Source organism: Cibotium barometz, chromosome 4 (assembly GCF_041138505.1).
Source record: "Cibotium barometz isolate CiBa-2024 chromosome 4, ASM4113850v1, whole genome shotgun sequence".
NCBI classification, from domain to species: domain Eukaryota; kingdom Viridiplantae; phylum Streptophyta; class Polypodiopsida; order Cyatheales; family Cibotiaceae; genus Cibotium; species Cibotium barometz.
The window spans coordinates 40975523-41001363 of NC_141049.1; the positions used below are offsets into that span (position 1 = coordinate 40975523).

Genomic DNA, 25841 nt, shown 5'->3' on the forward strand with positions numbered 1-25841 from the left:
TACTCCCGCACAGATTTCCGAAGAAAAACAACGAAACCGAGAAAAGAATGAAGTTGTTTCACTGTTTGCGGTATAGGCCAGGCCACAATCTTTTGAACTCGGTCATAGTCAATGCTCAATCCATCTCTAGTGATCTTGTGTCCCAAGTAAATGATTTCTGTTATAAAAAACTCACATTTACCTAATTTAGTATACAGTCGATTCTATCTTAAAATAGTTAAGACAACCGTGAGGTGCCTAACGTGATCCTCAAGAGTACGACTATATATTAAAATATCATCTAGGAACACAACCACAAATTTTCACAAATGTTCACGAAAAAGATCGTTCATCATTTGTTGGAAAGTGGCTGGAGCATTGGTTAACCCAAAAGGTAATACGAGAAACTAGTAATGGCCATATCTAGTCCGAAAGGCGGTTCTTTCGACATGCCTTTTATGAATACGTATCTGGTAATAGCGAGTACGTAAATCTATCTTTGTGAAATACTTCGCTCCGGCTAACCGGTCAATCAGGTCATCTGATCTAGGGAGAGGATAACGGGTCTTGATTGTTAGCTTGTTCAATCTCTTGTAATCTATACACATTCTCCAGGTGTTGTCTTTCTTTCTCCTAAGTAACATAGGTGCACCCCAAGGTGATTTACTTGGACGGATCTAGCCCATCCTCAAATAATCTTCAAGTTGCTTGACTCATCCCATAAGGTGGAATACTAACAGGGTGAGCACCAGGGACCAGGTCAATACGATGATCTACTGTCCTTTCGTGAAGCCCGATGGCAGTTTCTTAGGAAATACATCTTGAAACAAATCAAGTATCTTCTTTAATTCGTTGCTTTCAAACACACTTAATTTATTAACATCCATAGTAGGTATGAGAAATGAAGAAAGTGGAATCAAAACACAATGGAAATCATTATACAAAGAAGAATCCATTATATTTCCAAAATCAACTGTATTTACAAGAGGTCCCTGAGAGGGATGTATACAATCACCTAAGATACTATACTGGGTGTTCCTATGTCCAAAAGAAAAAGTATGACTAGACCAATCTATCTGGACTTGAAGAGTCTTAAACCACTCAATCCCTAATAACAAGTCTACATGCTCTAGATGCATAATATAGCACTCCAGAGTATCTTCGTAGTCCTCAATCCGGATCGGTAGCTTCTCCACCTTTCGAACCCATACTTGTCGACCGCAGGTAGGCGTGCCTCATAGGTATGATCGCTAGGTGTGGTTTCAAGACCCAATTTCTGCACAAGTTTGTAATTAACAAAGTTGTGTGAGCTGCCAGGGTCTAGAAGAATGTGGATTCTATGGCCATTCACTTTTCTATAAACTCGGAGAAGATCATGCAAGCCAAAAACTCAAGAGTTGAATAGACAATCAGAACATGAACTAGGGCGAGAAAGTACAGTAACTGACGTACGTGTCAAAGACAACTGGTTAGCTGCCTTTGGCTTGGGTCCTGCGTTGGTCTTGGCACCCTTCTGCTTTGGGCACTCGTTATGCATATGTCCTTTTTCTTCGTAGATGAAGCAACGTCCTTCCTTCTTGAGCTTCAAAGCCTTGAGACGTTTTTTCTTTGCTGGGGTCGAAGTAGAATTCTTCGAAGGTTGGTCCGAAGAGGTTCCTTCTATCGTGCTAGCCATCGGTGCGGAGAACTTCCTTTTGTGCTTGTTCCCTTGCTCGGTCACGGGTTTAGACTTGGAAGAGACCATTGTATCATCATAGATACGAGCGGAATGAATGGTTTCGTCCAAAGTTTTGCATTTTTTGTTTTTAACCTGTAAACAGTAGGAGTCGGGTAAACCGGCTACGAAGAAACCCAAAAGAGTAGTGGAATCCATCTTCGTAGCTTCTGCAAGTCCCTAAATTTCTGGAGGTAGACTTCATAAGTGAGGTTCTACGAGGTCATGTTCAAAGTAGCAAACTGGCAACAATATCATAGTCATCCTCTTTCTTGAGGAATTCCTTCTTAAAGACTTCTTCTTCGAACTTTGCCCAAGTCGTTGGTTTAGGTTTGAGTTCTTTCCACCAAAGAAAAGCTTTGCTTGAGAGGAAACCTACTGCTAACTGGATCTTTTTGCCATTGTCATATGGATGAAACTGGAAATGGACCTGCCACTTATGTAGCCAAGTGTCCACTATCTCCTTGGTACGCTGCTTTTGCGCACCTCCAAACTGTTCCAGAGTAATATTGGGGCCTAAAGCAGATGCCAAAGTATCCATACCGGAAAGAGTAGATAGGGTAGTGGTCTGGAGTTCTGTAAAGCCTGCATCTGCGTGGCGACTTGTGCTTGACGTTTCGAGAAAGAAGCTTCGAGAGCAACTTTAAACTCTTGGAAATCTGATTTTGAAACAAAATCGTCGAAAAGATCGCCATCGGTGGCTTCCGTAGCCGGCAGGTCTTCACGTTCAGGAATGGGTTCCAACTCAGATTCTTGGGTTGACATCTTGAAGAGGGCAAGATGAGAGAAAAGATTGATCTCGCACAAGGAAGAGTGCTAGAGAGCTTGAGAGATGTGTGGCAAGAAGTCTCCTTGAGGGAAATTTATAGGCTTCCCCAAAAGCTTATGTAGCTTTTGCTTATATATATATATATATATATATATATATATATTCCTTAAAAAAAACACATATAAAACAAGGCATGGGTTTTTAAACCCTTTAGCGCAGGTTTAAAACGCTGAAAGCAAGCGTGGAGGTTTTTTTTTAAACGAAAGCTAAATTTATCCAAAAAAAACACTCCACTCGGCAATTGCTTTTGGTGTTTTTTCTGCAGCAAGCCTTAGCGCCGCCTGCGCCTGCCTATAAATGGTGCACCTGCACCTGCCTGCGCATACCAGCCCGACTGCAAGGCCCGCCTGCCTACGTGCGCATGTCCACTCGCGTGCCTGCCTGTGTGTACCAGCCCGCCTACGTGCACCACCTGTCCACCTGTGTGTACCACCCACCTGACTGGTGCAATGTTCTTGCGGATGGCGTCACACAGCTTATGTCTTGGCTCATGTGGGCTGCGCAGCCATTCAGGCCCCACACAGCTACAAGCACACAGGCATCAACAGCCATCGCTACTCTCTCTCTCTCTCTCTCTCTCTCTTTCTTACTGATTTACAGCCGACAGGCTTTTATCTCTTCTCTCTCTTTCTCAATCTGTTCACACAGTTGAAAAACACACAGCCCTTCTTCTTGCAAAGCAAAACAACTCTTACAAGACCAAAACCGTCATCATGGGTTACTACGATGCAAAAGCAACTTGCCGAATTTGAAAAAACAGCAGTATGAATAGAAAAACAGCAATCTTCTCGAACTCATACCTTTTCTTTGACCTCCTTTTCTCTACCTACCGACTTGCTCGTTCTCGAGGCTTGCTCTGATACCACTGTCAAATCCCCAAATGATCACCTCGTAGAACGCTCCTAGTACAAGGCTCGAAACCTGCAAACAAACCAAGCAAACGTGAAGGGGGTGCAGGCCTGACTCACCTCCCAGCCTTGACAGCTGTGGGCAAGCCCACAAGTCTTGCTTGTCCCCACTGAGCCACGAACTAAGCTAACTAGTTGGACGTGCCGACCAATCTCTATCTCGTGATGTTCCATACCGCCACGAAGCTACCCTTGCGGGCCTCGAGACTGCTGCCGGCCTTGGCTGCATAAAGCAGGTGCACGTCTGCACTAGATCCAGGCTCCTGACCATAGAGCTCTCACAAAGACACGCGAGACTCTATGAACTAATGACTAACCTTGGCCACCCTTTTATAGGCTTTTGGCCGGTCATCGGGCATCCACACTTGGGCACCCGCCCGTCCATACTTGGGTGCTTGCCCGTTAGTCTATCCCTAGCCCAACTCGCCAATCAGCCTGCCTAGCTCCAAGCCTCGAAGATAGTCTTGTGTGCGTGTAGCACACGGTAGATACACACTATGCACATGACACTCTGTATATCACTCCATCCATTAGCCATCAAAGAGACCCCGTAGTTACTCCATTTCTCCTTCACAGGTGCAACGGCTTCATTAATGGATGTAATCTCATTCTCTAAAAATTTCTGTCTCAAGGCATCATAAGGGGGTGGGGTGTAAGTTGCACCAAATGCTGCAATACCATCTCTTTGAAAAATGGAGAGCGGGCAACATTGAATCAAATGCCACATGGGTTTAAAAAAACGTGCTACAACAGCATCAACCTGTGCCTTCCTTTGTGGATGCCATGCTAAATGCAAAGTGGACTGCCTTCCGTGTGCTTTGGAAGGAGCATGTGATGGCTCAAATGAGCTTCCACTATGCAACATGAAAAGGAGAACATGCATGACTAGAAGTAGCACTGATGGGCATGGCAGAAGAAGTTGAATTTTGTGTTGGTGGTGTACTCTTGCGCCTAAGAAGTGAAGCTTCCCAGTCCATCCTTGCTTGCTCCTCAGCTGGAATCTTCAAGCATTTACCAATGCCACCAAGCAAATGAGCCTTGACTCGACTCGGACAGCCACCTCTATCCAAGCCATACAGTCAGCATCGAAATCTTCTTGCTCCGCCTCTCTTTGTAATTGTACTTGGCTACAATATCAACCTGCTTCCACCAATAATCACTTTGGGTGAACTCTTTTTAGTGCTCTCTCTCAAGAAGAGACTCAGCCATGGAGTATGAGGCAAAGAGCAAGAAAAGGGGAAGAAAAAAAACTAAGAAAAAGGGGGCTGCACAGTGCAAAGGAAAAGGGGGATATGCTTGCAAGCAAGGAAAAAGAGGGGAAAATTGCAAAAAATAGGGAACCTAGCGAGGCATTGGGAAGGGAAAGGCTTGCAGGCAAGATTCAAAGCCCACAAGAAGCCTAAACAAGGGCGATTCAAAGCTCACATGAAGAGGGCATGTTTTTTTTCTCCACGATTCCACGTTTCAAATTGGGGCTTTTTTATTGTATTTCAAAGTTTTTTTTAAATGCATAGAAATGGCCAGCACCCACGATTTGGGCGGTTTTTTCGAAATGGTCAAAGAAGGCCCAAAATCAGCCCACGATTTGGGCATTTTGCCTTGGATTCACCTGAGAAACGGCTTCTCACTTGAGAAATGTTTCTCAGATGCAAGAAACATGAAGTTTCCTGCCACAAGAAACGTTTCCCCCTGAGAAACACATTTCCCCTTGTGTGCCTGCCCAAAACAGTGTTTCGTCCCGGTCTGGCTGCCGTTTCCAGTGTTTCCCATAACTATGCTATAAATAGGTCCTCAAATCCCTCATTCATCGTTTTCCAATCCTGTCTTAAAGCCGTTAGAAGCACCTCTAGGAGCACCCTACAACAGTCGAGGGCAGCAAGAAGATAAGATGCAGCTGGATCAAGTTGCCCTTCTTGCAGACAGAACCAGACAGGAAGTGAAGAACAGAACCAAGCAGAGTTAAGGTGACAGAAATCAACCCAAGTTCTTGCTTTGTGAAACACAGGTATGAGGTAATGTAGTTGTTCTCAGCCACCACAACTGTACTTCTATTCTCTTATCCAGTAAAGTGAATACTCCACAACAAGGAGAAGAGGGGGCCGGGGGGGGGGGGGGGTGGAGGGGTGTTCCTGGCCATTGTCCAGATCATCAAAAATTCCATTTAATTGCCTTAATTAAATAAGGCTTACTAGAAAAATCTCGTATGCTCCCCTTTTTAAGTTTGAGATGTAAATATAACTTTTTATTGTGTGCATGTGCGCATGCACCAAAGATTCCAATGTTATTTGGTAAATTATGTAGCCCTTATGTCATATCCTTTGAAGTTCTATGCTTGTTTGATGAAATGAGCTGCATCATTTTTTATAAACTCAGTAGCTTTAGCTGTTTTTTAAAGCTCTCGAATAAAGTATACACTTCTTAAACTAACATCAGCAAACATTGGCATTTTGAAGGAGCAAATTTGGCTATGGGAAGAAGCAAGAAATTGGACTATGCTCAAAAGTGGTTCTGATGCTACCAAAGTGGGATGCGAAGTCATGGGCCCAGTTGCCAATCTAGGTATCAAACATGTGCCTTATCCCTACTCTAAAGAAGGAGATATCAGTCACATTTTCATTATAGTATGAAAATAAGACAGTTAGGTTGTCGTTGGGCCCAATTTTTCTCTGTGGGATTAGAAGTGTTGTAATTCTTTTTCTCTACTTACAACAGATGAAGTTGAAGGAGATGCTCATGGTTGGGAGGATGCATCATCTCAATTGTATGTTTCAGCTTCAGATGCCTTCTTTCATTTATTTAGATACATAGGTTAACAATAGTGAATGGATGAACATAAATTTTTTTACTTATGTCTCAATGGTTAAAAAAGCATGAGCTCACACATGCAATACACACACTCACACCCCCACACACAACATATGGGCGTACATAGATTTTAAACGCATGCTTCTTCTAATGGAGCAGCTAAGACACTAGGAAATTGTGGGAGGGGGGCCCTTAACTGGGTAGATCATTACCCAATCTAGTGTCGACTCTTCATATTCTCTCTCTATGGCTGTATCTCTTGTGAATAAAGATTAAAGTGGATTGCTTCATGCTCACTAACATAAAGGTATAAAGAAGGCCTTGTTGTGTGTTACATAATCATACAGTTGCAAAGCCTTTGCACTGGACGCAAAGTGGTCTCACATTGTTCGGGAGTGGCAACCTTTTCACTGAAAATCCTTGTCACGATTGTGACTTAGTTCATTAAATGATTACAGAGGACCCCTACACTCGGATGGTCACAACTATTCGCTCTAGAGACATGCCTCTTCATCAAGAGCCACACTCCTTCGACGACTGGTCACACCCCTTCGCTCTAGGGTTGCAACTCTTCACCCAATGGTTGCAGCTATTCGTCCAAAGGATGTGTCTCTTCACCTAGAGTCATGACTATTGGTCATGGGATGTGTCTTTTCATTCGTGTCTCTTGGACTCCTATATAAGGAGCCTGTTGTATCACAATTTCAATCAATCAATCAAACATCTGTGTTCAAGTCTACTTTCAGTTTCAGTCTTAAATACACAGATAAGTGGATGAAATACTAAGTAATAACAGTAATCCTCACAGTGGTATCAGAGCAAAAAAAATTTCCCGGGCCTACGGTTGTGAGCCTCTCACCCTCTCCGCTCTACTCCCCTACACGGCGTTGTATGGAAGCAGAAGAAAGATGGAACCTACATCTACGAGTATGAGGTAACCTAAACCTTCTTTCTCAATTCACATATAGAAGACAGATGCACAGATGTGTGTGTGGCGTACCCGGTGAGTGTGCAGAGATTTCCTGCTGGTAGCCCTTCGTGTGCCTCTTCATCGGGTTGTGCCCTTTCGTGCATGGGTTCGCATCCCTTCACACGAACGGTCATCAAGTCAGCCGGCAGGTACCCCTTCACCTTGGCGGCACTCCTTCCCCAAGCGATGGCACCTCTTCGCTATTGGCCGCTCGTGCAATAAGCGCCACGATTCGGCCAGCGCAGCCCTTCGTGGGTTTAATAAAACGACCAGTCGATTCAGCCAGCGCAGCCCTTCATGGGTTTAATAAAACGACCAGTCGGCCAGCCCATTAATTAACTTGGGCGGCCCTTTTTTTTATTAACCCACGTACCCTTTTGATACATCAAAAAAAAAAAAGAGCGAATAGGGGGCCAGCGCAACGAATTCGTCCGCCGGCCAGCCCATTCGCTTCTCTCGCACGCTGTTCCAAGGAAGGTGCGCTCCTCTCCCACGCTGCCACGCGAGGGACTTCTCTCCACTCTGGCACACATTCCCCTTCTCAACCAGGCGTCCAATGGAACCTAACAGCAATCAGCCAGCGCCTTACATCTCATACATAGACGAGGTCCCGGAAGCTATATTGCCCGAAAATCCTCGCCCAGCCCCGGAAATAATTATTATACCCGATACACCCACACCGGAGCCCGCCCCATTACCCGAACCCGAACCTGTTCCGGCTCCAGTTCATGTACCAGGTCCCCTGGACTTTTTATTATACGTCAGTCACCGCCACGCCACTTAGTTCCAGGCGTGGGTGATCTGGCATATTTACTTGACATGTCCAGCACACCATCTTGCTCATTACGAGTTTATTTTGGGACGGTACCCACATCTTGCATATTTCCTGGACGAGTGCCGTGTGGATGCAGTAAACCGGATCATCTCGCTTCAGCCCTTGGTTCGAGTATACAGCGAGCTCATTGTGCCAGATTACACTCCCTTAACCCCTGCAAAGACACCTCCTCTCGACGAGGTGGAAGACTTCGAGCCTTTGGAGTTAGGCTCCACTTTCTTAGCAGAATTGGGAGACGATTCACTGTCACTCTCTCCTCCAGCAGTACCACATATTTCACCAGCTTCTCCGCGCTACTCACTCTAGCAGATCCAACATGCCATCTATCTCAGAGGAAGAGGGCCAGCAACAAGACGAGCAAATGCAGGCCATTACATCATTACGCGAGCAGATGGAGACACTTCAGCAGACTTTTTCGACAAGTCTCTCTACCATCAGCAGACGACTCGACCAGTTGCAGCGGCCCCATCCAGCGCGCACACCAGCCAGTGATCCACAACCATCTTCTTCAGAGACTTCGGTAGCAGAAAATGAAGATGAACCAGATCCAACTGCCAAGGTAAACAATGCAGAACTCCAACTTCTTTATAAAATATTAACTGCTGCACAAAAAAAGAAACTCGATGTCAAACTGCCTGCCCCTTATAATGGTCGCCGCGACAAGCGCGTGCTTGACCAATGGATATTCAAAATGGCGGTATATTTGACCAATACCGATTTGGTCGAAAGCAAGAAGGTTGCTTTAGCCAGTTCACTACTCAAGGATACAGCACTTCTATGGTGGCAACGACGTGTTGCAGATGGTAAGCACACTCCTACTTGGGATAAATTCCGGCGCGCCCTCCGCAAGGCCTTTGAACCTGCCAGTGCTGACTACCATGCCCGATCTGCTCTCCGCTGCCTGAGGCAAACAGGATCCTCAGCCGCATATATCACAGAGTTCCAACGTTTAACTCTGGAAATTGAGAGCCTCAGTCCCGCTGACAAGCTACACAGCTTCATCGATGGGCTTGAACCCAACTTACAGGAAGATGTGCAGAAGTTTAACCCTCTCACCATAGATGCCGCCATTGCCTATGTAGAGCGCCTTGGAGATCTACGACGACAACCCAGGACATCCTTCTTTGGCAATCGGTCCTCAAACAGTGCTCGTTTCTCCCAGCACAATCGCAGAGGAAATTTATCTCAACCTGAGTCTCAATATTCCCAATCCTCTGGTCAGCAATCTACTCGGCAACAGCCCTTTCGGCCTAGATTTTCAGGTCAGGCAGCAGCCTCACAAACAGGATCCTCTTCCAACAACAACAATCGGAATCGAGGACGCAACTGGCAAGGTCGCCGACCCAACAATCGCCGCAATTTTCGCCGCGATACCTCAGCAGGTCAGCAAGCCTCTACATCGGCACCTTCAACCTCTCAAGCCAACCCTTCAGGTCTTTGCACAATTTGCAATGGACCACACAGGTGGTATGAGTGCCCAAAGCGTAATTCTCGCCAGAATTCCAACATGGAATGTTTCCCAGAAGGTGAACATGGACATCATCATCCTTCTGCGCCAGAAAAAGGCAAGCAGGTGGTTCATGCAGTGCGAGTTTCTAAAGTTGTGAGTGCTTTAATGTTGAATGCCCACAACCATACTTCAGTGCCTGTTAACCTTTCCAATCAAGTTTTGAGCTTATTGGGATTCATTAGCCAGCATCCTATCAATGTTCTTGTTGATAGTGGATGCTCAACTAATTTTGTGGGAACTACTCTCGTCAGCAAGTTGCGATTACCTACTCAGCAGAGTGCGGAAGTTTTCCAAGTGGAACTTGCAGATGGTTCTTTCTTGCACTGCAGTAAACGGATTCAGCAGTTGCATTTTCAGATTCAGGACTATCAGGATCAGCTGAATTTCTCTATTATGCCTTTGTCACACTATGACATGATCCTTGGACAGTCTTGGTTATATGAGTATGATCCTTTGATCAGCTTTCGAGATCATTCCATTCGACTTTATCATAATCATCGAGAAATGGAATTACGAGGTCTGTTTAATTCTAAGCCGATTACTGTGGTTTCTGCTATGCAAGTCAAACGCTTAGTGCGTAAACGCGATAGCACTTCTGCCGTAGTTATGTTGCGAGAAGCAGAAGACAATACAGTTGACCAATCGGAATACTCGCCATCAGATATTTCTTATTTACAGCAGCCCTTCTTTCAACCTTATATGGATTTATTTCCTGACGAGCTGCCAACGACATTGCCTCCTCGACGTTCTGTAGATCATACGATTGATCTAATTCCTGGACAACCACCGCCAGTTCAAGCTCCTTATCGAGTTTCTTATTCAGAATCTCAAGAAATTCAGAGACAATTGGCAGAGTTGTTGGATAAAGGTCATATACGTCCAAGCAAAAGTCCTTTTGGTGCTCCAGTTTTATTGGTCAAGAAGAAGGATGGATCTATGCGACTTTGCATTGATTATCGTGCCCTTAATAAGCAGACAATCAAGAATAAGTTTCCTTTGCCTCGCATCGATGAGCTCTTTGATCAGTTGCTTGGTGCGAAGGTATTTTCGAAGATTGATCTGAAGTCAGGCTATCATCAAATCAGGATTCGAATAGGAGATGAGTATAAGACAGCTTTCAGAACAAAGTATGGACATTATGAATTTTTGGTCATTCCTTTTGGGTTAACCAATGCCCCAGCTACTTTCATGACTTTGATGAATGACATCTTTGGTCCTTACTTGGATAAGTTTGTCATCGTTTATCTGGATGACATTTTGGTCTTCAGTAAGACTTTAGCAGATCACAAGCAGCATTTGCAGATTGTCTTCGAAGTACTCCGTACGAATGTCTTGTACATCAACAAGAAGAAGAGTCAGTTTTTCAAAGATCATGTGGAATATCTTGGACACATCATCTCTGGACATGGTATTGCAGTTGATCCTAAGAAGATAAAGGTCATTGTTGATTGGCCTTTGCCACTTACAATTTCAGATGTGCGATCTTTCTTGGGATTAGCAAATTTTTACCACACCAAGGTTCACAAGTTCTCAGATATTGCTGCTCCTTTGACGGCCCTTACAAAGTTAGACAAATTGCAATGGTCACTTGAAGCTGAAAAGTCCTTTAATGATCTTAAGCATGCGTTGATAACTACGCCTGTTTTGGCTATTGCGGATCCAACTCAGCCGTTTGACGTCATGACCGATGCTTCGGATAGAGCATCTGGAGGCGTTCTTATGCAGAATGATCGTGTTATTGCTTTTGATAGTCATAAATTTTCGGCTATTCAAATGCGATATCCCGTTTATGACAAGGAATTTTTGGCAATTGTTCATGCTTATAGAACGTGGAAGCATTATCTTCTTGGTGCAGATTCAGTGGTTAAGACAGATCATTAGTCTTTGACTTACATCTTTACTCAGCCAGTGATGAATCCTCGTCAAGGACGATGGGTTGAATTTTTGGCGAATTTTCACATGGCGATACTCTATGTTCCTGGATTACAGAATGTGGTAGCAGATGCTTTGAGCCGCATGCCTCGAGCTACGAACTTTGCTATCTCAAATGTGCAGATGGAGATTCCTGCATGTTTTAAGCATGAGTATTTGACAGATAGAGACTTTGGAGTTGTCTTTCGAGCTCTCAAATCTCTTCATCCTACTGTTGCAGAAATGAATATGTTTGCCGCATATACAATTGCAGATGATTTACTTTATTACTTAGATTGCATTTGTGTTCCTCACAATGCATCTTTGCGGAAACTCCTTATTCAAGAGCATCATGAAGTACCCTTTGCAGCTCATCCTGGAATTAACAAGACATATCGTCTATTATCAGCAACATACTTTTGGCCTCAGATGCAACAGGATGTTATTAAGTTTGTTAAAGCTTGTCACTCTTGTCAAATTATGAAAGCTTCACAACAACTTCCTCAAGGATTGCTTCAGCCTTTGCCAGTTCCTTAGGAAAGATGGGAAAGCATAAGCATGGATTTCATCACTACTTTGCCACGTTCGCAGAAAGGCAATGCTCAAATTTTAGTAGTGGTTGATCGGTTTTCCAAAATGGCACATTTTATTCCTTGCAAGAAGACAGTTTCTGCTCCAGATCTTGCAGCGTTGTTCGTACAGCATATTTTCAGAATTCATGGATTGCCAAGATCTATTGTTTCTGACAGAGATCCAAAGTTTACTGGACATTTTTGGACTTCCTTATTCAAATCTCTTGGTACGAATCTCTTGTTCAGTTCTACTTATCATCCTCAGACAGACGAACAGACAGAAAGAGTAAATCAAATTTTGGAAGAAATGCTTAGACACTATATTCAGACAAGATTAGCTTCTTGGGAAGAATATTTGCCTCTTGTGGAGTTTGCTTACAATAATTCTCCGCATTCAGTCACTGGAATGACTCCTTTTCAAGCAGCATATGGTCACACTCCGCTTGTGCCTACAAACTTTGTTCTTCAACACAAGGTGGCATTAGCAGATCAGTTGATTCAAGAAATGCAAGATATTCTTGTGCAAGTTCGAGACAGACTGGTTCATGTTCAGCAGAAGTATCAAAAGTATGCGAATAAGCACAGAAGGCATACTGAGTTTCAAGAAGGTGACTTGGTTTTGCTTTACGTTGCACCACATCGATATAAGACAGTAAAGTCAGTCTTTCCGAAGTTACGACCGTGTTTCTATGGTCCATTTAAAGTTATAAAGAAGATTTCAGTTGTCAGTTATAAGTTGGATCTTCCACCATCTTGGGGAAAAATTCATCCGACATTTCACATCTCTTGGCTCAAGGAATACATACAAGGAGATTCATCTATTCCGGAGTTATCTTCTTATGTTCCTGAGATTGAAGATGATCACATTATTCTTGTTCCTGAGAAGATCCTTGACGTTCGTCAGAAAGAAACAAGACGGAAGATTACTACAGAATTTCTTGTTAAGTGGATGGACTTGGATGAGTCAGATTCTACTTGGCAGACAGATGAAGAAATGCAACAATATCCTCAACTCCTCCAAGAATTCTTTGGCAGACGACCGACTCTCATTTAATCACATGGGTTTTATTTTAAATGGGAGGGAATGTCACGATTGTGACTTAGTTCATTATACACAGTCTCCTCATGGTTACAGATACTGAAGTGACATGATTACAGAGGACCCCTACACTCGGATGGTCACAACTATTCGCTCTAGAGACATGCCTCTTCATCAAGAGCCACACTCCTTCGACGACTGGTCACACCCCTTCGCTTTAGGGTTGCAACTCTTCACCCAATGGTTGCAGCTATTCGTCCAAAGGATGTGTCTCTTCACCTAGAGTCATGACTATTGGTCATGGGATGTGTCTTTTCATTCGTGTCTCTTGGACTCCTATATAAGGAGCCTGTTGTATCACAATTTCAATCAATCAATCAAACATCTGTGTTCAAGTCTACTTGCAGTTTCAGTCTTAAATACACAGATAAGTGGATGAAATACTAAGTAATAACAGTAATCCTCACAATCCTGCTCGGTCTCCAAATCCACTCTTAACTCTAATGAAGATCTGTGCATCTGTTCCATCTTGTCCCCTTTCCCTTCATGCCCTGTTCTTGAACACTTTCTTTGGTCTTCTTTTCCTGAGTATTGAGTCTGGCACTCTCACTCCACCCCTTGGAGGAGCATTCTTCCTTGGAACTGTTGCCTGTTTCAGCCTTTCCTGGTTTGTCCCAAGTGGCACCTGACTCACAAGACTGCCATTCCCCTTGGGCCTTGTGGAACACCACCAACCAACCTCCTGGGAATTTCTTGTGTTGTGTTCCTTTCCTTGGACTGTGCACTTTCAGCTGGGACTGAATTAGTGTTTAGCCTTGCTGAGCTCGATGCTCTAATACCAATGTCACGTGCAAAAGCTTTGGGAGTCTTTTTTCAGCCCTAAACACCATCCTAGAACATGTTGATGCAAAATGCAAGTAGAAGATAGAGAGAAGAGAGAGAGATAGCTGAGTATTGAGTATATTCATAATGTACGAAAAGGTGTACAAGTCTTGCAACCATAGGTTGCCATCAAAAAGGTGGAAACACCTAAGCTAAACCTAAATCTATGACTCAACCCCCTAGTGGACTGAAGGAGTGACAAGACACATAGCCTTGCCTACTTATAGGCCTTGAAGGCCTTGGCGGCGGGCTGGCCGACCTGCTGTCAACCAGGTCCCTTGGATAAAGTCCCCGACTTGTTGTAGCCGAAGAGATCTCTCCTCATACACACTGGTCGACAGCCTCCTGGATAGTCCCACCGCCTTCCTACCCATGCCTTAGCTACTATAGCTCCAAAGTCAAGTCAAAAATTGGTTCTTATCTGGTTATTTATCTTTTTGCCCTTAAAGGAAATAGCTCTGGGATTAGCGTGCACATGTCTTGCACATGACACCATGCCGATGAGGACAACTACAATGCAAGTGAGAGAATTGTAGCCATATTTGGTAGTGATATGTGTGAACACACTAGGATCAGCTAGGACACTTTTTGCCTCTTAAGGAGGTTTTTTTCCCATGGTAGTATACACACATCTTGGGATATACTTATCATCTTTCTACAACACACGTTCATTATCTATCTATCATCACATTGTGTGCTCCCTTGAGCCTCTCCACTATGTGTGTGTGTGTGCATGCGCATTCATGCAACCTTGTTTCCAACATTTGATATCATAGCATAGGCTCCTTGTCCTTGTTGTGCTGGTAGCTATCCTTCACCCCGAGTCGCCTATATTCTTGAATCGGATCAAGAAGAAGAAAGAGGACCTTGAAGTATGTAGTATATTATACTGAAATTTTCGTTCCGGGTACATTTTGGGGGCCATTCGCACTATTTTTTATTTTTTGCAAACATCTTCGGGGACCAGATTTGCACTATTCTTCGTCGGTAGTATTATCAAATCTACTACACATGGGTGTACAGATACACGTGAAAGTATCATCAGACACTCACAGCACCGGATCTTGTCTACGAGCTACACTTCAGCGACATCAATCTCTACATCTTATGAGTAAAATTTTTACTCACTTTACTTTCCATTTCTTTCATACATCTTGTAGGTCTCCATTGTTAGTAGTCTTACTAGCTGCATCAAAGGATCACTTAGTACTTGTTGCAGGTTGCGTAATTACTTGCTTGGGTATTATCAAAAAATGGCAGACAGTGATGTATTTCGAATGTTATCCCCGCTGAGGATAAGCTTGACGAGAGTAATCCGAATGGTTAATTGATTATGCTAATATATTTCTTGAGGACTTGACTAAAATGCCTCCAACTTCGAGAAATAGATCATGAGATTGAGTTAATACTTAGATCTTAGCCAACTGCAAGGAGGGTGTATAAGATGGTTGTTCCAGAAGCGATTAAACTCAAGAACCAATTAAGTAACTTTTGAAACATGGCTTTGTTTAACCTAGTGTATCCCCATGGGGTACACCCATACTTTTTTAAAAGTAGAAGGATAGATTTTGCATTGATTATTGAGGATTGAAGAAGTTAAGCCATCAAGAATAAGTATATTCCATTTTCATGATTTCTGGCTAGAAGCAGTCATGTGTGCAAAATATGTTTTGAACAGGTGTCCTACAAAGGCTTTGCATACAATCACACCTTTTGAAGCTTGGAATGGTAAAAAGCCCTTTGTGGCTTAACGCATTTTTGGTTGTCTTGCTCAGGTACTTGTGCTTGAGAAAATTCGTAGCAAGCTTGACGATAAGCCTGTTAAATGTATTTTTGTGGGATATAGCTCGGGAAGTAAAGGTTATCGTCTCATCTTACTCCAAGTGGATTCTTGTGAGTAGAGATGTTGTATTTGTGAAAGATGCAATTCAGCCCTTGCTTTTATGTAAAAAATAGCAAAATGTATGTTCGCAGTACATATTCAACACTCTCGTTCCATTGTTCAATGCAGGATAACATTGATGTAGAGCATTTGGGTACTCAAAAGAATGCTGAAAATCAGTCCATCCAGGTTAAAAGTCAGCATGTTTTTTAACCCACAGATCAACCTATTGATGAGGCAAATGTCGATGATGCAGTTGATGAGGAAAGAAAGGAAATTGAACAGTCAAAAAGTATGCCAAAATGACTGGTGCAAACACTACGTGACAACAAATTGGCCACTTTTTTGCCTAGCAGAATACGTGTAGGTTCTCATCACACCTCTCATGTTGACGTAGGTCATGCTCTTATTGCCAGTTTATGTAATGAAGAGGAACTGGTCTCCTTTGATGAAGCAAAGGAATCGGAACAATGGATGAGTACTATTCAATCTAAATATGATGCTTTATTCAAAAATGGTACTTAGGAGTTGTTTGATTTGGCACGAAATGGGTTTATAAGCTTAAACGTAAAGCTGACGGTAATGTCAAGCAATACAAAGCAAGGCTTGTTGCAAAGGGTTATGCACAGGAAAAAGGCATTGACTATGGTGAGAACTTTGCACCCACATGTCGTATGACTATCATGCGGAGTATCATTGCATTAGCAGCACATAAAGGTTGGGAACCTAGTTTACAACCTAGTCTTGAAGATGCAAGTGACCCTTTTATCCCAAGGGAGGTAAATCACAGCTGCATGCATTTACAGACTCAGACTGGGTTGGATGTTACGACACACGAGCATCCACGAGGGATTTTCGCTTTCGCCTTGGTGATTCACGTATATCATGGCTCAGCAAGGGGCAACCCACTGTGGCCACTTCTAGCTGTGAAGCTGAGTACATGGCAGCATTTACAGCCACAGTTGAGTGTGTTTGGCTCAAATGCCTTACTGTTGATTTGGGTATTAGCGAGTCCTTATGTAACCGAATCCGGCGTGGGGGACGGGTCTTCAACACACTTTTGTATGACCATCAATCAACTTAAACACTTAAACATAAACCACAGAAAAATAGAAAATAAATCATGTGCACAGGGCACCACACTGGGACCAGAACGGCCGGCTCCCCTTCGACTGAATTCTCTATTCCTTAGGAGAAGATGTACAACAAAGAATGCAGGTTCTTCAACACCGGAATTTTCGAAGTACATAAGATAAATAATTGTCCATGCACACTACTTCCCACAAAAATAAACTTTCAGCTTCATGGCCAAGCTATGTCGACACCTCTAGGCTCACCCTATGGACACCCTTGGTCTTCACATGAATCCTACTAGCTGCCCACATTTTTTACATGCTGAAAATAGTCCTAAAAACAACAAAAACAATCTTCAACTGTCTTCCAAGTGTCTGTAGAATCTTTCCCTTTGCGTACATGCACTGTATGCAATTAGGGTTTTTTGTCCACACAGCCCGAGGGCTGAAAAACCCTACTAGCCTCGGGATGCTATAAAAGCAAGTTGACCAGCCTTGGGGAGCTTAAAACAGCAGTCGACCAGCCCCAAAGAGAGAGAGAAGAACAAGTCGACCAGCCTTGGGAATGGCTATATGCAGAAAATCAGCCATGAAATCAAGTTCTCACGGCAGAATTGCTCCAAAATCAGAAATCAGTCCTAGAACTGACACTTCGCGACAAAAGTGCTCTAAATACACCATAGAGTAGCTACAAGCTTTGGAACACAACTGGCATCAAGAACCATGCGTTGGAAACAAAAGAGAAGAAGTCGTGCAACTTTGTAGCTTCAAAATCAGCCACTAACTCTCAATTTTGAGCAAAAGAGCCATTTAAAGCACACATTGAGTGCTAGGCAAGCGAGGGTTTGCTTCTTTTAGCTAGGCACCCTCTACAAGGGGCCTCTAGACCCAGAATAGCAACACGTTTTTCTATAAGGGGCTTGTCCGGGTGCCCATAATTGAGTTTTGGCGTCAGTACATTAACCAACTTGGTGTGTATTCACTAAGTGTGTACACATACACTTAACCGTATAAACCATATAAATGATTAAATCCTTGGAATCCAAGACTTTAAACCATAATTTTGGGATGTCCATGCCAACATAATTCACCTTGAAGCTCTTGCTTCAGTTTCTGACCATCCATAGTCTTTCCAAGCCTTGTATGCAATCCACATATCCTGTGTAAGAGCCACGTATGAGCCACGTATCCTGTGTAAGAGCCACGTATGAGCAAATCCACGATCCATATGAGTTCAAGAGTGTCTGGCAACCCATCATAACTTGGAAAAATTCCTCGTTCACATCCTTTGTGTAATAAGTCTGGCCTCACTGGACACTATCCAAAACATGAGGGTGGACCAATTGTTGACACCTTCCACTACCATCTTTACTGATAGTCAGAGCGCTATGGAAGTGAGAAATCTAATTTTTCATGCTCGTACAAAGCACATTGAGGTGCATTAACATTATGCCAGGGAGAGATGCTCCACAGGGGAAATCAACTTGGCTTATGTGCCTACACAAGACAACATGGCATATTTATTCACAAAGGCTCTCTCATGAGAGAAGTTTAAGGCTTTTCGCAAATCTTTGAACTTACTTCCCTTTGGGGATTAGTCTGGGCTCCCTCTCATAGTCCAAAGAGCATAGCACATCTCTATACTTTTTAGTGCCAGCTCACCCCTTGTACATACCATCACTCCTAGGGGAGATTTGTAGTGTTCTATATACAATGCCCATTACAATTCGAGCTGGCCATGTGCATTGCATCGTGGTTCCATAGACCCCATACCCCTTTGTGTGGTGTCTCTTTGTGATCATAACACGACTATCTCTGTAGATGGCCCGTTTGCAAGCCTTCCTTGCGTCCATGACTTGACCATACCAAGTGTCACGTGCATCCCGCACTTGGATGCCACGTAGACATATTTGTATAGAAGGTGCAGGACCTGGGATGGTAAACTGCCATGTCAGCCCAGTCCGGGACGAGTCAGCCAGGGATCCATCTCAGTCGTCCGAGGTCAGGTGTGCATTTTCCTGCACATGAGTCCAAGGTCAAGTGTGCACTGTCCTGCGCATGAAATAGTGCCAGTCCGCGCTGTGAGTCTCCCTCTGGAATGATGTCAATGATTCTGTGTATCTGGTATGGTACCGGATGCCAGATCATTGTGTAGATAGTTAGGGTTTGCTTTTAGGAATAGGGGCCAGCCCATAGGGCTACCCCAAGTCTTAGTGTGGGCATGGGGATAGTGTGAAACCACCCCCATGAGGGCCAAGAAGGCCCTGGCAGAACCCACCAGCCATGGAGGGGCTGTAGAACAGCCCCAGGGGCAGCCAACAGTACATGAAGCATTTATAGGGTTGTAGGGCAAGTTTGGGGCAGCCCATAGAGGCTGTCCAGTCCCCAAGGCAGTCTAGATTCAATGCCCAGCCCATCTAGATTCAAGCGCATGATGCCCAGCCTACAAGGGGAAAAGGCGGAGACTTTTGTGTGTTTTTTTCAGCATTTAATGCTGATTTAACAGTCGTGGACAAGGACTGATGCTGACCGACTGCTAGTTATGGAATAGTATAAATAGGAGGCCCACAATCGCATTGAGTTATCTCATATTTCACCAAGTGCTCGAGCAAGCCAAGGGGCCAAGACAGCCAAGGGCTTGCTAACGCAAAGGAGTGAAGGACTGCAGGTCAAGGGCAGAGATTTCTCAGCCCAGAAAGGTCAAGGTTTTTCTGTATTTTCTTTTCAAATTTACATCATTCTAATAAAGCAAATACACCATCCGTGGTGGGGGCCCTACAAAGGGTATTTGGGACCCAATACTATGTCCTCAAAATGAAGAGATGGTTGGGTATTTGGGATTTTGTTACAGTGGTATCAGAGCCTACTTCAAGTGCAAAGATTCAACAAATACCCAACCATCTCTTCATTTTGTTGGGATGACAGAGGATACCCCATATAGGTACACCGATTTGTCTCATAGGCCGAGTTCGGTCTTTTGGAAGCTGCTAGTTACAGTGGTATCAGAGCCTACTTCAAGTGCAAAGATTCAACAAAGAAACCAGATTTTTTTCTCGCTCGTGTGGTTGGTTTTTAGATGCCGGTGGACTACCCCTTTCGGAGTGACTCCTGTCCCTCGAAGGACGGTTGGTTTTCAGCCTCCGGAAGCCTCCGGAAGTCTCCCACACACATAGTGGATGGTCAGATTGCGCTCCGGAAAGGAAGTGCGTTTTCCTGCTATGGCGAGCTTCGACGACGAGAGAGACCAAGAACCATGGGACCAGAGTGCACCAGGCAGCCGAGCAAGGGCACAAGGCTTGAGTGTTGCAAAGATGTTCCAGCAGATGATGCGAGCAATCGCAGACCAGACGACCAAGTTAGAAGAGCAAAAGGCGCAGATTGAGGCTCTGGAAGAACGTACCCATTCTCTAGCATCTCCTCCTCCTGTGGCATGTCCTCTGTAATGACATAGGAGGATCCTGATGGAGGAAAGTAAATAGGGCTATGTATGTAACCGTGTCCTGTGAGAGCTGTAAGCTGATCCACATGTATCTGGTCCTATGCTACCACTCTCAGTCTCCCGTGTAGCTCCCGTCTGAATAGAACTGCTACTCCCCCCGACCCTCTCGAGGTACCCTAGCGTGTGGTCCTCCTGTATGTTGACTCCCACTGGAATCCCTCTACTCGAGGTAGCCCTCTCTCTGGGCTTTGATGTGTCTCTGTCAGAAGTATGATGTCTCTCCCCACCATAACATGCTCCAGTCGTCCAGGCTGCACCCATAGTGAACCATTACAGTTCCATACTGCCATGTGTATCTCTGTCAGTGGCCTGGTCTGTGTCCCATAGGCCCCAAACCGCTAATCCATGGGCCGGCCATCAATGATGACCCGACCATCTCGATAGAAGGCCTTCTTGCCTTCTCTCCTCGTGTGTAAGACTCGTGGCATGCAAGCTCTCCTATGCTCTAGCTGCATCCTCGTGAGATCATCATCCAAGAAAATAGGAGCTCCCTCTAAGCCTCTTAGTATGACCCTCTTCCTCATGAAGGTGACCCTCTCTGTCTCTCCTGCAAACTGTAGGATGAGGGCTCACTTGCGTGTTGAGTCTTTCCCGGCTCTCCATGCTTTGGTGAAGGGGAGAGGGTCCTCTTCCCTGTAGCCTAGCTTCATGCATAGAAGCTGTCCATCTTTCTCGGGAGTGGAGTTGGGTGTCTCGGCTATACCTGTGACTCGGCTATACATGTGACTCGAATGTTGAGGCGGCGGGCATGCCTCATCTTCTCCTCCTCAATGGTGGTGTGAATGATTTGATGTTCTTCCCTTTGAGTCTCCTCCTTCACTTCTTTGCGGATGTTCTTCTTCACCACCTCAACCCATCCTGACTGCTTGGCTTCGAGTTTTCCCTCCATGTCCTTTGTGATCTCCTTGGAGATCTCTTCTTTGATGGCCGTGAGAGTGTTCTCATTGATCTCGCCTTCTTCCTTCTCGGTGTTCTTGACGGCTACCAGTTCCACTTTCAATGCACTCACCTCCTCGAGTGCTGTGTTCTCTTGTTCAAGGCCTATGACCCGTGCTTCGAGGGCCATGATGTGCCGGTGTAGTTTGTTCTGCACCTCATTGAGGTTGGAGTCGGATGTCTTCTTGTTCTCCTTGATTAGTGCCTTCATTGCCGTCTCGAGGGCCTCGAGTTTCTCTTGGAGACTTGGGGCCATTCCTCAAGATTACTCTGCAGCCCTTCCCACAGGCAAGGAGGAGAGAGAGAGAGAGAGAGTTATGTTGCTGCCTTGGGGGCCTGAGCAAGGGTGGCTGGGGAAAGCGCGGCACAAGGCCTACCGGACAGGCAGGCGGGCCAGCATAGCGCCAGTGAAGCGAAAGGGCTACTGGGCAGCAATAGCGAACAGGGAACAGAAGCGGCGAAGCGGGCGGCAGTTGGCGGCTACGCACAGAGGCGCGAAGCAAGCAGGGAACAGAAGCGGCGAAGCGGGCGGCAGTGGGCGGCTACGCACAGAGGCACGAAGCGAGCAGGGAACAGAAGCGGCAAAGCGGGCGGTAGTGAGAGAGAGAGAGAGAGAGAGAGAGAGAGAGAGAGAGAGAGAGATTATTGTCTACAAAAGACCCGAAGGCCCTATGAGATCATGAATAGTACAATGATGCACCATGGGTATACAGTGCCATGGAGAGAAAGAAAGAAAGAAAGAAAACTATATTAACGTCCTTTAGAGGCCACATCTGACCTATAGGACTAATCAGATACATCCATGTGATTACATGCCACTTCGGGCGCAACAAAATGAAAATAGAGATAAAACTAAAAATAGTTCAAATTCCCTACATGACCGTAGGAGAATCCTAGATAACATGAAGGATTTCTCTAGCAGCTACTCTTCATTACTACCATGTTTGGTTGTCCTGAGAGAGAAAGAAAGAAAGAAAGAAAGAAAGATTTTATTAACGTCTTCCAAAAGACCGAACTCGGCCTATGAGACAAATCGGAGTACATGTATGGGGTATCCTCTGTCATCCCAACAAAATGAAAAAGTACTGAATAAAAAAGCTGAATCTGGGTGTGCAGGGGATGGAGCTCTATTACTAGGAGAATGCAAAGCTATATGCATGGAGTATACAATCATGATATGCAACCTAGCTAGCTCCATCCTGTACCATACTGGGAGAGAGAGAGAGAGAGAGAGAGAGAGAGAGAGGAGCCTTATCCATGCTTGCAAATACAGACTTCGCAAGGATGCAAAAGGAAAAAATGTGCCAACTGAAAAGATTGAGGAGAAAAATCTAGAAGAGCTCGATACCAAGAACTTGGAAGAGCTTGACACAATTTTAGGCATCACTCATGGTGATCCTTTCACAGAAAAGAGAAGTAATCAATTACATCATAAGCCCAATGTATTTCATTCTTATATCAATATCAATATAAATGTAAACATAAGCGTGACTTTTAATTTTAATATAAATATAAGTGAATGTTTTCATTGGATGTTTTGTGTATCTTTTTCATGCAACTTTTTTCTCAGGTACCTTTCAGGCGCACCTTGCTTATGTAAACAGTGTAGATCAGGTGGAGACTGTGATGGAAGCTTTATTGCGCAACCGAAAGATTGCCGGGGCGACGCACAATATCATGGCTTATCGTATCAGCATCCCTGAGAAGAGCACAGTTAATTTGCAGCTTACCTTATTATTCAAAATTGTGCCATAAGTTATGCTTGTGATTAATTTGTTGGTTTTGTTGCGAAACTAGCAACAAGCAGGTTCTGCAAGATTATGATGATGATGGAGAGACTGCGGCAGGAGGGCGGCTTCTCCATCTTTTACAGATAGTAGATGCAATCAATGTGGTAATTTTCTTGGCCTTTATATTGTGTTTGGGTGTGTATGCACAGGCTGTTCCTTGTATGCGAGTCCTTTCTTTTCTCTCTTCACATCAGCAAGACAATCTGTAAATAATCCCTCTCTCTCTCTCTCTCTCTCTCTCTCTCTCTGTGTGTGTGTGTGGATTCTGAGCCCCCCTAACGGACTAGACACAGCACACACAAGCAGCACCACAGGTACCGCCTGGGGCTACTGTGGAAAGAGCACATCAGCTGCAGTGCATTAGATGCCCCCACCTACAGGCCCTCGCCTCCAGGACAAGAATCATTTGGCACAAATTGTATGGCATCTGGATATGTGCCTTCCCACACCCCCCCCCCCCCCCCCCCCGGCGCCGCCGGACGACTTGGGAGGCCAGTGGAGGTCTTTTAGTGGATCCTTAGGGCACCTTAGTGTGGTCATTGGTGCCTAGAGTGCCATATGGATATCAGCAACACCCAAGAACAGCAAATTCCCCCCTCCTTGTGAGCATTCGCCAGAAGCTTCTGCACTAGAGGCTCGTCTTTCTCTGGAAGGATGGGCTGTGGTGGCCAACCAGGTTGTTCCTGCCTCCATGTGGTATGGTCACACTGGTCCTTCTCACGCTCATGCATAGGACAGGTTCAACGGCTCATCCGCAACTTCTTTTGGGGAAAAACGATGGCCACACAGCCCTGGCCAAGGTGGTTTGGAACATGAGCCCCCCCACAAGGCACGACTAGGCAACATTGATCAAGCGATCCAGGGCAGGGTCCTTTTTTACAAATTCCGTGTTTGTGGTCTTCAAACCAGGGGGTAGCCATGAAAGCACTTCTCACTATCCCGCATCGAAAAGGGCACTCCTATCTGTGGTGGCCCGACTGAAGCCTATTCAAGAACAATTTTGCAGCCAGCCTCTTCGGAGCCTATGCCAGGTTTCACCCGGCACTCTTTTAGTCTTGGCCCAATGTGGATGAAGAGCACCTGCGAAACCCAATGCTGTAATTCATTAACCTGGCTTTCCCTACACTCCCTAAGGCCGCTTCAGACCAGCACATTCCCTGGGCTCTTTGTTCCACTTCTTGCAGCTGCCCCTTCCTGTGTAGACAGCTCACCTTGCTAGAGTTAGTTTTGTTTTGTTTTGTTTTTTTCTTTTTTAAAAGGGGGGGGGGGGGGGGGGGGGGGGGGGGGGCATATCCTTGACATCAACATGGCCATTCCCCGGGAGTTATGGAGTCATATGGACATTGATCGACTCTTCCCCACCCCCAGTATGGGTAGTTATCTTCTCTTATCATGACATCCCCCCCTTAATCCGCAGCCTCAGAAAGGGCCTCCTATAGGCCCCCCATGTGAGGACTTCCCCCTCAAGCGAGTCCAGGTAGTAGGCTTCTAGAGGCAGGTGTAGCATATGGATCCCTCTCCTCGGTCGCAGTTGATCTACCCTGGCATCTGCTGGCTTTTGGAAAGCGTCCTCCTTGTCCAGGTACAGTGGGATCTAGATGACTGGCTTCAGATTAATCACGACCCCCTCTGAGCTACCCTTTCTTCTTCCAGTCTGCCCGATAGGGAAGGAGAATTCAGCTTTTTGGGGTCGGGGGCATATCGGCTGCCGCCGCCCATTGTTTCAACTCTGGCTGGTAGCCCACAGGAGTCTAGCTGTGGGCACCTGGTTAGCAATTGCAGGGGCGCTCTGCCACCTGCAGTGGATACGACACTCTCCAAGAGTCTCAGTAACACTGCCTTTGGGATTGCCTGAAGGCACAACAGGTTTTTTTTTTTTTTTTCCAGAAAGGAGACTTCTATTAAGTATGAAAAATTTTACAAAATGGAGATTTCACACCAAGCAAGGTGGAAATCTCAACCAATCAGGAGCCCTGTGCCGCCAATAGGGTCCCGAATGAGAGGATGTGAAAAAGATACCAATGTCCCACTCTCTCATAAACTGGGCGCGCTTCCTCGCCCCGCAGCCCTCGAAGATCCCTGGATTCTGGCCCAGGTAGCCATAATGGTGTGAGAAATATCACTCCAAATCCTGCAAAGACACTGAGAAACAAGAACGAGAGTATCCTCAATGGCCTCAGTGCATCTAGCCTTCCAGATATTCCAAGCTGAGATGCTAGCAATAATCTCCCCTAACCTCTGTGCCAGAGGGACAAAGTGTGAAAGCGGCAAATCCTGAAGACAACACTGCCGAGCAACTCCTTGCCTAGCCAAGCTCCTGTCAGTCCCCTTGAACCTTAGCTGAGGCCCAGACTGTGTCAACCAAATGATAGAACCAAAAGAAATGATAGCATCCCTCTTAATCCTACCAAAGAGGTGTGCAATCGTAGACCAAACCCTCTGTGCTTCCCTGCATTTCCATAAACAATGGTAAACTAACTCCGAAACTCCTACACATCTAGGGCATGGTGGGCAAGCACCAATAACAGACCTCCACTGATTGGTGGCCAGACCACCATGAAGGGAAACCCAGATAAAGGAGGAAATCTGTGGCTTCCTATAAGAATGCCACAATCTCTGCCAAAATACCCTCTGAATGTCAATCGAAATGCTGTAAGACTCCCAATGGGGTCTAAGAGTAGGGACACTCTGAATGTGTCCCAAGATA

The 25841-nt window shown here is 45.1% G+C and overlaps 1 protein-coding gene and 1 pseudogene across 1 annotated transcript in view; both read left to right on the plus strand.

Annotated features, from left to right (window-relative positions):
• Positions 1-25841, plus strand: part of LOC147639261 (uncharacterized) — a 53841-nt gene that overhangs the window by 20338 nt on the left and 7662 nt on the right. Inside the window, exons 4-8 of the mRNA XM_086789044.1 lie at positions 5884-5989; positions 6143-6191; positions 22618-22760; positions 22915-23057; positions 23152-23238. Coding sequence (XP_086645170.1) covers positions 5884-5989; positions 6143-6191; positions 22618-22760; positions 22915-23057; positions 23152-23238 — 528 coding nt within the window. The remainder of the gene's footprint in view (positions 1-5883; positions 5990-6142; positions 6192-22617; positions 22761-22914; positions 23058-23151; positions 23239-25841) is intronic.
• Positions 7762-8346, plus strand: LOC147639262 (uncharacterized; annotated as a pseudogene).